The 13,005-nt window shown below is 43.4% G+C and overlaps 1 protein-coding gene across 2 annotated transcripts in view; it reads right to left on the bottom strand.

Moving 5' to 3' along the window:
• Positions 1–367: 367 nt before the first annotated feature.
• The window catches only part of LOC306929157 (sodium channel protein type 8 subunit alpha-like), a gene marked incomplete at its 3' end in the record, with an annotated part of 99,385 nt that continues 86,747 nt past the window's right edge, over positions 368–13,005 (bottom strand). For both annotated transcript variants that reach the window (XM_079509573.1, XM_079509574.1), the window contains exons 22-27: positions 12,418–12,702; positions 11,829–11,882; positions 11,586–11,723; positions 10,187–10,291; positions 5,558–5,828; positions 368–1,539 (exon numbers count right to left, since the gene is read on the bottom strand). In XM_079509573.1, the coding sequence (XP_079365699.1) occupies positions 368–1,539; positions 5,558–5,828; positions 10,187–10,291; positions 11,586–11,723; positions 11,829–11,882; positions 12,418–12,702 (2,025 nt within the window). The remainder of the gene's footprint in view (positions 1,540–5,557; positions 5,829–10,186; positions 10,292–11,585; positions 11,724–11,828; positions 11,883–12,417; positions 12,703–13,005) is intronic.

Below are 13,005 nucleotides of genomic sequence, written 5' to 3'. Positions count from 1 at the left end.
GCCGTCTGCCACTCGGCAGACACAGACATTTTACGTAGTATTCCGTCTGTCGGACGGTCTGTCGTTCCCTTTGTGTAAAGATCAGTCTAGATGCAACAATGTCACACAGTACGCTGATTATGTTTGGTTTTTACTCAAGTTCAAGTGTCTTCAAGCCGCCGGCCGCGGGGGCCGCCGCTATCCCTCTGCATCAATAAAAGAATGAAGTCTGTAAACAAAAGTATTGAATAGTATTCTTTTCTTACTTGCAAATGAAATAATCTGTACATCTGTGTGGGTTAGATGGTTTTTTCCTCTCACTTTGCTTGAAGTTACATTATTATAATAATTTATTGTTATTACTGTGATTATTACTTCCGACACACTCTTAACATTTTGATTCCCTGATGTCTTTTTGGTTTCTTCCCTTCTCCTTGCGTCCGCCCTTTTTGTTGCCCTCGTTGTTGTCGTCCTGTTTCTCCTTGTCGGGCTTGGTGACGCTGTCGTACGAGGGCAGGGACGCCGTGGAGGGCGTGCCCTCCTTCTTGTCCTGTTCCTGATTGGTCTGGCCGTTCTCCACCTTGCTGTTGATCGGCTTGCGCTTGCACTTGAAGCCCCGCCTGGACAGGTGCGATCGGTACGCCCTCTGGATGATCTTGGCGAAGACGTCCTCCTGCTTGCGCCGGAGGGTGGTGGTGATGGGCTCGTACGACACCTTGGACGGGTTGGCGGCGATGAAGCGCTCCTCCATCTGCTGGCGGAGCATGTCCAGCTCGCCGCTGTCGCCCAGCACTCGCTTGGTAAAGGCGAACAGGATGTCCAGGCAGTGGATGCGGTCGCCGCTCACCATGGGCATGTCCATGGCGATCAGCTCGATGGTGTTCGGCTTGGGAATGCGCAGTGGGTGCTCCAGCGTGTCGGCGAAGTCCGACAGCTTGGAGTAAGTGATGAACTGTGACGCGTCGGGGTCAAACTTCTCCCAGACCTCATAGAAGGTCTCAAAGTCATCCTCGCTTAGCGGGTCGCTGCTCTCCTCCGTTGCCACGCCAAAGTTCTCTAAGATAATGGCGATGTACATGTTGACCACAACAAGAAAGGATATAATAATATACATGACGAAGAAGAAGATGCCCACCGACGGATTTCCGCAGTCGCCCGTATTGGGCGTGCCTGCGTTCTCGAGTTTAAGGTCACAGTCTGGAGGGTAGTTTAGGATTGGTAGAAGGAGGCCGTCCCAACCGGCCGAAGTGGTGATCATGAACAGGCAGATCATGCTGTTGCCGAACGTCTCAAAGTTGTACATGTCGTCGATTCCCGCACCGTATCTGACGTAGCCAAAGTTCGACATGCCGAAGATGGAGAAAATGAACATGACGAGGAACAGTAACAGGCCAATGTTGAACAGGGCGGGAAGGGACATCATCAGAGCGAACAGCAGGGTCCTAATGCCCTTTGCACTCTTGATGAGACGAAGAATTCTGCCAATTCGGGCAAGACGGATGACCCTGAAGAGGGTCGGTGACACAAAATACTTTTCGATGATGTCAGCCAGGAACATGCCTGCAATCAAACACACAGCCAGTGGGGAGAGGATTAGGTCCTTACTAATGATATTATTTTATACTATTGCATTATTTAGACAACACATGAAGACACATACTGTACCTGTAGAGTCTGACGTCATTTACACATCCTAACTGGGTTGCGTTTTTGTTTATCCCCCCATTCTGAATTCTCATAGACTTTTTCTTATATCGTGTCAAATAAGAACTGTGTTCCCATAATAAATGATTCTGGCGGTTTCACTCATATGGATGTGAAGCATCAACTGACGGCAAGAAAACACTAATGTTACCGCCACCGAATTAGTTACATTTTAGTAACAAGTATGACTGACTGACTATAATAAATTATACAGAGACACCTCCCCGATATTATTGCAAAGACAGTTTGTTTATTTTTGGACCACAATGCTTAGCCTATATGAGATGATTTTCTATAACCCAATGTATTCTCCATAGAGAAAACAAAAATTCTGGGAACCAGGGGATGAGTGAGTGACGTCAGGACTTCTGTTGTCTATACCGAACCAGATCGATTTGGTTTTCTAAAGTAGCAATACCACAATCTAGAAAATAATATACTCCGTTAGTAGTTACATTAAAAATGTTACATGAGCAACCGTACAAAGTATTGGCATCAACATATAAGTATAGTAACTTTAAAGTTACTCAAAATCTCTTGAATATAGATGATCTACAAGCTCACAACATGTCACATCGAGACATGATCTACACGCTTGTAGATCAGATATGTATTTTGTGGAATCTATAAATGAATGAGTGACTAAAGTGTAGCGGAGTAAAAAGCACAATATTTTCCTCTGAGATAGTCGTAGTATAAAGTATTGAATAAAGTAAAAAGTTCCTCAAAATTGTATTAACTGAAGTGGCAAACACAAATCACTGTATAATCACATGTTGACAGCAAACAACCAAAAAACATGCCAATAGGCTCTATGCACATACGCCATTTTGGAAATAACTCTATCTACTTCCTTCACAGGTGTTACCAATGATACTAATTAAGGCTCGGTTCCATTTAATTTCCATAAATTGCCGTTTTGACCGTCAGAGAAAAGTGCCCTCTCCGTCCTGAACTGAAATGTAGCATTTTATGTTGAAATAATTCCCCTCTCGCCCTTCTCGCTCGCTACCCCGCTACACAAATTACGCAGCAGTTGATTTTTTCTCCCAATAGTAAACATAGGGGGCCCAATAGTTTTGAGGGGGCCCACGACGGGCGGGAGTCGCTTCCTCCTCCCATCAGTGACGGGAGTAGGAAGCGACGGTCTTCCGTCGTTGGCCCCCTCAAACCCGTCCAACGTGCATTGCCGTTACGTTGCTTAAAAACAACACACCACCGCTGGACATAAGAATAATATATTAAACAAGACTTTGGGGCAAAACTTCATATTTACCCTGGTCTGTAACCAACAAAAGTGTGTTCTTACATGACATCCTCCATTTCACGATAACTTTCACAATAATATGAAAGTTATCTTCTTACATTCTGCACTGCAGGCAGCACAGTGATAATGCCCCATTGCGCCCGCAGCTGCATTGCTGACAATTAATCTGTCTTTAAAAAGTTCTAATATTAAATATAGAATATTGGCATTGGCTCTTGTTGCACAAATGTTATGTGGACAATGTAGCAACATGGTCAACACCACCAATGTAGTAGCCACTAGCCAGGCTACATTTAGTCACAAAGACAAAAATATGCTGCTGATGAATGGGCAACACACAATCAACCAAACAAGCTGAACACATGGCATTCGATCATTGATGCAGTTGAGTGCACACACAGCCGCTCACAAGTCACAAACAAAACGACTCAGGGATCAGGGTTTAGGGCACTAAAAACAGTGAGGCAACTACAGTGGGCACATGAGTGTGCTCCTTTTTGAGGGGCGCTAGCCCCTTCTATATACAGGTTTAATGTTTGTCTTTCCTAGACAAACAGTAAAAATGCCATTAACAATGAATGAAGTTTGTTTTGTCTGTCACTGAGCAAATCGGCATATGATGTTATGTTTTGGTATCGCGATGATGTAAGATGATAATGTTTGGTAAAGCGCAATATCTTGCTCAATACTAGGCCTATAGCTTTGTACTGATTGAATAAGCATCTAGGCTATCATATTTTCTTCTATGATCTTATCAATGTTCATATCTTGCTCAATACTGAGTGTAGATTTGTAGGCCTACTGATTGACTTAAGTATATAACCTTGTGTCCCCACTCCCCACCACCCGCAAAATGGTGTCTGGCACCCCTTAAATAAAACCCAAATTATGTGGTGTGGCACATCATTTCAAATTTTCGGCCCCTGCCCCTGTGCACGTCCCTGCTGACAATGTTCCTTAAATTCTTCATTTCCATAACTCTGAGAGTGTACAAATGGAACCAAATGGATCCTTATGGGTTCATTTGGTTCCATTTGTGCGAGCATCATTTCCATCCACCAGCTGTTTAAAAACCTGGAATGGAACGGAGCCTTAATTAGTATCATTGGTAACACATGTGAAGTAAGTAGGAAGAATAATTTCCAAAATGGATACGACCATATGAGCCTATTGGGCTACAGTATGCATAGATATATATAAACTCTAGATGGCTCAAGGCGGAGTTTCTGACGTCGTTCACCCGGCAGCCATCTTACTTCGGGGCTACAGTACAGTATGTTCAATGGCAGCTCAAACAGAAACAGTCATAACTCGCTCAAATCTTGACGGATTTACGGGTTGGTTTATTACAAACGTTGTCAACGTGGCTATGATTCAGGACGCTTATCTGCTTAATTTTTTTTTTATATGAACGTTGTATAAAAGCATATAAGTATGCGGACGTCTCTGACGTTTATAACAAATCAAACCGTTTGAAAATCGGTTGAAAATTGAGCAAGTTATGGTCATTTAAGAGTACATGCCCCATAGACACAATGTTATGTGGCCCGAGGTAAGATGGCCGCCACGTAACGACGTCGCTCTCCATTGGCCAACAGCGTGGGTGAGCTATCTAGAGTTTATATATATCTATGACAGTATGTACCAAAATAACAATCTAAAAAAAAAACAGTGGTTGTCCAACTTGTTCATGTCAAGGACCAGCAAACTGATATGTATTTGGTTGCAGATCCTCGTCTGAAAAGATTTTGTGCCAGAGACCCTATAAGAGAAGATTGGTGTTAAATTCTTTCAAAATTATTTAAACATTAAAAAGTAAAAAACAAAAATAAAAAGCTCAATATACATTGCGTCGCGTTGATGTTTATTTTCGAAATTGCCGAAGTATATAATGGAGTTAGATGCTAAATGTAACCACTTGTGGGGGTAACTCTCTCAGGAAATAGCAGATGTCGATCGGCTATTTTCAGGAAAAGCTCTCCCCACAATAACAGAGCCCTGTGGGACTCCAGTCAACTATATAGAGTTTAAGTGGTTAACACATTTTGCAGACCCCTAGATATGATTTGAGAACCAGTGATCGTAAAAAGAAATGCTTTGTTTGTTTTCCCATCCTTTCTCTTTACTCATTAACTGCCGGAGTTTCTCTAGAACAGTCTTCAGCCACTGCCATCAATCAATGAGCATTTTTAACTATATCTTTCAACACCCACAGAATATTTAGTTCTATGACGATATAAACACCAAATGTCTCAAAAGAAAGAGGAGAGTCTCTACTTTCTTCCAGAAAAAAAGTCTGTCACCGCAATGTTCCGTTCTTTAGTTATTGGCAGTTGAACATAGCTTGTTTCCACCCACACACACACACACACACACACACACACACACACACACACACACACACAAATATATATCCTATAACATTAGATTGGATTTTTGTGTACTCTTCTTCGGAAGTCGTAGAATCACTCACAGGTTGCGGAAGAGCGACCGACCTCTATCGTACAAAAACACCCAATGGCGAATATATTCATCAATGGTGGTCCCGCGCGCGCCTCAGATCGAAACGACGGAATATATTCGCCGACATATTGGGCCAACACGTACCCACAATGGACAGGATGACCACGACCACGTCGAAGATGTTCCAGCCGATGGTGAAGTAGTACTGCCGCAGTGCGAACAGTTTGAGCACAAACTCGGTGGTGAAGACCACGATGAAGACAAAGTTCACCCAGTAGAGCACTTCCTCAGTCTCCTTGGTCTGGTCGTCGGTCTCCACCATCATGGTGACCATGTTGAGGCAGATGAGCATCATGATGGAGATGTCGAACACCTGCTGCGTGACAAAGTCAAATACCAGCCCCTGGACTGGGTTCTGTGGGAAGCAAAGGAGAGCGGTTAACAGAGGAGGGTCGGGGGGGTCTGCTGGGAGGGGTTAGTAGTGTAGCATTGGTTCTTATGAACAACACTTAGGTCAGCCATGTAAATAATAACATCGTCCACATACGACATGTAGCAACAATGCAATCCATTATAGCATTGATTCACACTTAGGTCAGCCCTGTAAATATCATCATCATCATTGTACGGCAATCCCTGAATTACATAGTTAATATTTTTTAGAACCTTTTCTGTCATATTTTACGCTACGTAAATATGTGAATCTTTCCCTCTAAGATCCAGCACTGTCACAAGGACCAGTCGAGAGAACATCTGTTTCTATGATAGGACGTAACTTGTTTACGTGTTCACGTTTAACGCCAGCATCGCTATTCTGGGATGCATGGGATGGGTTAGGGCATCCCCACAACCAGGCCATGCCACCAGGGACGGATTAACCCCACAAGGGCCCCTGGGCCGGTACATTTTTTGGGGCCCCCCTAGCGCGCGTGCGCGCAGAATTTCCGAGTTTTTTGTGTTTTTATCATTTTGTTTACCTAAATTTAACAAAATCAATGGCCAATGAAGGTCCCCAGGAGCTTTTTTCAGGGCCTCAAACCCATTACAGGGCTTTACATTTTCCCAATAGGGCCCCTGAGAGCCAAGGGCCCCTGGGCCACGGCCCCATTGGCCCAATGGCTAATTTGGCCCTGCATGCCACTCCACATGAATCAGCTTGAAGATTATAACTGTTACTGATTATAACTGTTACTGTAAAGTACAATTAATATGTTTAATTTTGATGTTAGGTACTCCTGGCAGTTGCTGCAATAATAGCACCGAAGATTGACATCACTTCCGCTAGGGGCCGCTAGAGGCCACCATCCCCCTGGGTCCCGGGAGTAATTTTCTTTTATTTCACGTGGATTGCATCATATCACAACGGTGTTCCAAAGAATTTTACACATCTGACGATTTTACTCTCAAATGAAGCATCGGCTGATGGTGAAAGATGACTACAAGTAAGTAGTAAGTCCGGAATTCTAAATATACTTGAATACAAGTACAAAAGTATCACTATCAAAATGTACTAAAAATAGCAAATCGACTACAATTATTACAAGCTATTTTTAAATGGTCAAAATGTATATAGGGTTTAAGTGATTAACGTAATAATCAAAACCTATAGTAACTAGTAACTAACATTTTCAAATAATTTTAGTGGAGTAAGTACAACATTTTGATCCGAGGTGTAGTGGTGTAGAAGTAAAAGTATTATAAGTATAAATTGGAAATACTCAAGTAAAGTACAAATAATTCAAAATTGAATACTTAAGTACAGTACTTGCAATACCTGACAATGTCGCCTGCGGGCTGATTTAATAGTTTCTGTTTGGAACGCAGTTCTGGTATGATGCAATCTTTTCTCTTTGGAAATTCCAATATTTAAAAAAGCGCCTGACCCAGAGGGTAGCGGGAGTGAGGTCAGGACATCGGTACTCTATAGCTGGGCGCAAATGATAGATATATACATTATATATCTATACAGATATATATATATATTGTAGGTAGATAGATAAGTAAACCTTTAGCGATCCCGAGGGTAATTCAGGTCGCGCCGCAGTAGGCATGAAACACAGATACAGGTGAGGAGTAGACAGATTAAAACAACGTGGTGAGATTATAACAATAAACAATACATTTCAAAGCATCTATTTAGAGCTTCCCTTTGTTCTTTTCAACGGCATCATTAAACACATCGCTGCACCACGCTAGTTAGTTGGTTGGTTGGTGAGTGTACAGAAGAATGACATTAACTTAATACATATGTATAACAGGTTGAATAATAGTAAAGCTGCCATGCAGCTGTGACTCGGGGCCGGGCATTTTCAGGAGGAAGAGGAAGAAGAGGAGGAAGAAGGAGAACAGGAGAGGAAACACAGGGAGGATCCATTAACAGAACGGTTAAACTGTTGAACACGGCTTTCTGTCTCACCACAGTACATGAATGCCTCGATTAGGTGTGTTACAGTATGATTGAAAAACCAGTCAGATTGAAAAAGGAGTGCTCGTTTTCTCCGCGTTCACCTAGGAAAAGAAACGACCTACTCTGAGGTACCGAGCGAAGGGGCTGGGATGATTATTTTACGATTCTGTGCCTGTCAGTACGCAACTTGGACGGCGCTGAGTCGACTGAAGGTGACTTCGCAAACGCTCTGCACGGCGGTGCCTCTCGTGGCTCAAGTCACCTTCAGGCGGCGCGCCTCCGACGGTGAAACCGAGTGCACCTTTTCCAATCTGACTGGTTTTCCATATCGCACTGTGACGGGCATACTGTACGATGTTCACGGTGCAACTGCCTTGCCCCAGGTTTTGAACTCACAACCTTTGGAACCAAACGGCATGCCGTGATCACGTCGAGCTACCCGGAGCAACGGTTGAATCCCAGGTGTCTTCACACTAAGACGCACACAACCGACAGGGTTGCATGGAGACATATTAAGCATTTTCTAGCTGCTAGAGGGTGACAGAAACGGTAACATATTTGTATAACACAGCAAATACAGCAAAAGTAAAACTACTGGGCTATGATAAAAAATAAAAATAAGGAAAGAACTGAGCATGAAGGCAAATTGATAAGCTACATGAACCTGACTTCATAACTCCTGCCAGCGTGAAGTTATCTGAAAACATTTCTAGGCATACTGGTTACTATTCAGTGCAACTGGGGTTACTGAAGTAACCAGTGCATGGATTTGGTGAGGAGGAGAAGAAGAAGAAATATATCCAAGCAAATGGAAGTGTATCATCCCTTCGGCAGAGTTGTAAAAAACACAGTTTCGCTTAAAGTCTCTTTCTTGCATGAGTCAAGCCAGTTATATATACCACAGCATAAAAGTCAGCTAAAGCCTCAGGTGACATTATTCATATCCATAAAAAAATCAGAAAATAAATCAGAAAACGTTTTTTTTTTTTTTTTTTTTAAATCATATGTCTCTAATCCACACATCAGCACAATGTAGCCTCAGTAGGCGTTTAGCAGGTTTTTATTGTGCATCATCATCATCCAGGGCTCTCAGGAACTCTCAACCTTAGGCACCAAGGTTGAGAGTCATGAACTCGTACTAGAGCTTTATTTGCCAAGTGAGAAACCGTCGATGGCTTCACACTATGACGTAGGCAGTCACCAGGGGTTGCAGTAAAGGCAGATTTCAAACTAGTGTCAAAAAAATGTATGTGTTTGTGTACTTCATCTAGACAACAACATAGAGATGTTTGTTCATTTATTTTTGACAATGATTGATTGCTCTATAAAAGGAGGAAAACTAATGTTTTACTTTAGTCAACGATGCTCTCTCTCTAGGTTACGTGAAGATAGCCAGCCTGGTCGCCAAAGAATAACGTCGGCATCGCACGTTTCTGTGATCCACAGGTACGTTGAATGTGGAGCCTACTCGTTGCATATCAACATTTCCAGATGCGGACCATGTCAAGCTCAAAGGTCCTACAGTAGATTTCGATAGTCAAAGATATGTCGAAACGGATTGACAAGTGATTCCCATCCTACTGATATGCAAGTGGAACGAACAGCGTTGCGTCATCAGCGCGGCCGTCGCACCGCGCGGCACTGGCACGTTGCTCGGCTGGCGCCTCGCTTGGGGGGTGCGGAGCCTTGCTTGGTGGGTGGAGCCTCGCGGGGCTCAGGCCCGCTTCTGACGCCATGCTTGCCTTGAAAAGTCGAGATTCAACGTATCCGCGGTTTGCAGAAACGTAAAATGGCAACGTGTTTTACGGCGTGGCTCCTTTGAGGCGAGCCGCCTAGAAGAGGGTCCGTCCGTCTGTCTGCCAGCGCCAAATTTCCGCCTGTAGGCCAAGGAAGTAAATCCCTGATTGACTTTTCCATATTTGGGCAAAGACAGATCATCAAGCAATCTTTATGACGTCATCAAACAGGACGCCAGAGATCCACAGGGAAGCCACGCCGTTAATAGAGACCTTCTTGTTTCTCTGGCGATTGGGTCTGGTCCAAAACGTCGGACTAGTTCTGCTCACTTGGGCCACTAGGGGGTACACTTGGGTACGTTTGGGCAAATGTTATGAGGTGGTAAGGAGGATGTACAACTTTATTGTTATGGAGATTTTTTTTATTGAAGTAATTTTTTTTTACTTTAGACGGTCGCTCTAGCGCCACCATCAGGACTATTAGCGACATCAATGCCAGATGAGGAAGGAATGAAAGGTAGATTTCCTCATTGGAAGATGCAGAAGACGATTCAAGACGCAAGATTCAAGAATGGCAAATACAGAGCTGCCCGGCCCCTAATATAAATGGGAAATAAAGTCTTCACTAACCAATGGCCGAGGGATTGGCTTCTGTGGTTTCTTTGAACCTAGTTTCTTCATGGCATTGTAGTACTTCTTCTGCTCTTCCGTCATGAAGATATCCTGACCTCCAAAGTAAAGGCATAAGAAAAATTCTGGTTACAAATTGGAAGCATTTGGACTCCGGATCTGCCGATATAATCCAAATGTTGTGGTTAATAATAATAATAAAGACTTCATGACAAACTGGTACACGCCAACACATCGCATGCGCACACAAGGGCGTGTGTGCACACGCACACTTGAGCTTTGATTAGTAGGCTATTATAATTATTATTTAGATGAGACTTTGACTCTTGTTATGAAAAGTGCCTTCCAAAAAAATGTGCTTACATACTTTAGTAGTAGAGGTTGCATGCTTCAACGTAGAGGTCTTCACGGGTGCCGCCCCAAACCGGAAAAGCTTCGAGACCCAACCCGAGACCCGTTCTGGGTCCGGGTCCACATTTTACTAACAAGTTTGGGCAGTGGTGGAAAAAGTACTCAAGTTTTGCTTTACTTAGGTAAAAGTATCAACACTGCAATGTCGAAATACTAATACAAATGAATTAAAATGTACTTGAGTAAAAGTACAATTATTATTGTATTGGTTTCAAAATGTACTTAAAGTACCACAAGTAGACAGTAGTCTACTCATTGTGCAGAATGTCCCATTTCACAAGTTTTCAAATCTTTTGAAAATAGCAGATCTACAAGCTTGCAGATCGGCTATTTTGAAATGGCCGAAATGTCTATTGGGCGTGGTTCATGTATGTTTTGTAATAATAATCACAATCTACAACGTAACTAGTAACTAACGTTTTTAAATAAAGTACAAAATTTACATCTGAGATGTAGTGGAGTACAAGTAAAAGTATTGGAAATTGGAAAGACAAATACCTAAAAAATGTACTACAGTACTTAAGTAAATGTACTTAGTTACTTTCCACCACTGAATTGGGCTTCTAGTCGTTCTATTGCCGTCAGTGCCTGTCCTCGTCCGTTTAAAGAACATACAGGTATATGAAGAGGAATACATTGTCGGGTCCATTTTTCATTGGATTGGATCCCGCTCTCTCCCCTGAGTCCACTTGGGACACGCACTGGGTCGGTAATAAAATGATATCGCACACAACCTGATCTCAGTACAAATTCCCCCCCCCACCTCCCGGGTCAATTAGTGTCCGGGTCTGTCATTAATGAAAACAACTAAACAAGACTATTGGGATCCAATCAGATATCGAGAACAAAATTCCCTGGGTCCGTCAGAGTTCTGGGTCCATTTTGTACCCGTGAAGACCTTTACTTCAATGCACTGCAATGCAATGCTAATAATAATAAGAATAAGAATAAGAAGAGGTAGAAAATAGAAAAGTAGTAAAATTCTTATCTTTTTCTTTTGCTGGTTGAAGTTGTCGATGATGACACCGATGAAGAGGTTGAGGGTGAAGAAAGAGCCAAAGATGATGAAAACAACAAAGTAGATGTACATGTAGATGTTGTCCTCATAGATGGGCTGGTCTTCCACCTGCACACAGTTTATTTATACAATAAACACAGCTGTACCTCGTCAAATGAATCGGGGAGCACAGCCTGAGAGCTGCCTGGGGGGGCTCGATCCCAGCTAGCCTACCTTTCTGGAGTCGATGGCGGCGTACATAATGTCCATCCAGCCCTTGAACGTGGCCTGTGAGAGGGAGGGGCAAACATACAATGTTCAATTCAGTTCCTTTACTGTCGCTGTCGCATGTTCAACAAAATTACACTTTTTTTAGTCATTGCAGCTCGACTCCACGCAAATGCATTTTGAGGGCTTGGAGCGCAAAGGGCATTATAAGTGAAAAAAATCACAAGAGCTTTTCATTGATTATTATTTAGTTAAAACAACCTAAAAATAAAACCATGCCTAATCTGTATAAAAAGCTGTGCTTCAATATGTTTTAAGCAATCTTGCGCTCCAAGCCCTCGACTTATATAACCCTCACTATTAGAATGCACCAGGAGAAATAAACAACAGACAAGGTGTTAGTTAATGTAACAGAAAGGAGGTTGCAGACACAGAGACTTGAGTTAACATGACAGAAAGAGAGTTGCAGACACCAAGACTTAAGTTAATGTGACAGAAAGGAGTTGCAGACACCAAGACTTTAGTTAACGTGACAGGAAAGAGAGTTGCAGACACCGAGACTGGAGAGCCCACGGGTGTCCAAGCGATCGCTCACCACTTGCAGCAGAGCCAGGTACCCTGCGCCTACGTTATCGAAGTTGATCTTCACGTTCCTCCAGCGGACCTCGGTGAAGTTGGCCATGATGAGCGCGAAGCACTCCGTCTTGTTGTTGACGTCCTCATGGTTAAAGTACTCCTCGGATGTGTCGTTCCAGCAATAGTAGTACTTCCCTGCGAACAGGTTCACGCCCATGATGCTGAAGATCAGCCAGAAGATCAGGCACACCAGCAGCACGTTCATGATGGAAGGGATGGCTCCCACTAAGGCATTTACCACCACCTATATGGAGGTCACACGGACAACACACGTTCATGATGGAAGGGATGGCTCCCAGTAAGGCATTAACCACCACCTAGATGGAGGTCACACGGACAACACACGTTGAAGATGGAAGGGATGGCTCCCATTAAGGCATTGGCCACCACCTATAGATGGAGGTCAAATGGAGAACAGACACACGTTCAAGATGGAAGGGATGGCTCCCACTAAGGCGTTGACCACCATCTGGACACACAAGAGGTCAAACGGAGAGCAAGCGTTTCAATGTGTGGAATACAAGAATCCGCCTACCTCGGAGCGTTC

The sequence above is a fragment of the Electrona antarctica genome (assembly GCF_951216825.1).
Source record: "Electrona antarctica genome assembly, chromosome: 9".
NCBI lineage: Eukaryota > Metazoa > Chordata > Actinopteri > Myctophiformes > Myctophidae > Electrona > Electrona antarctica.
Note: the sequence above shows the minus strand (reverse complement) of the source record. Positions and strands in the feature narration are given on the sequence as shown.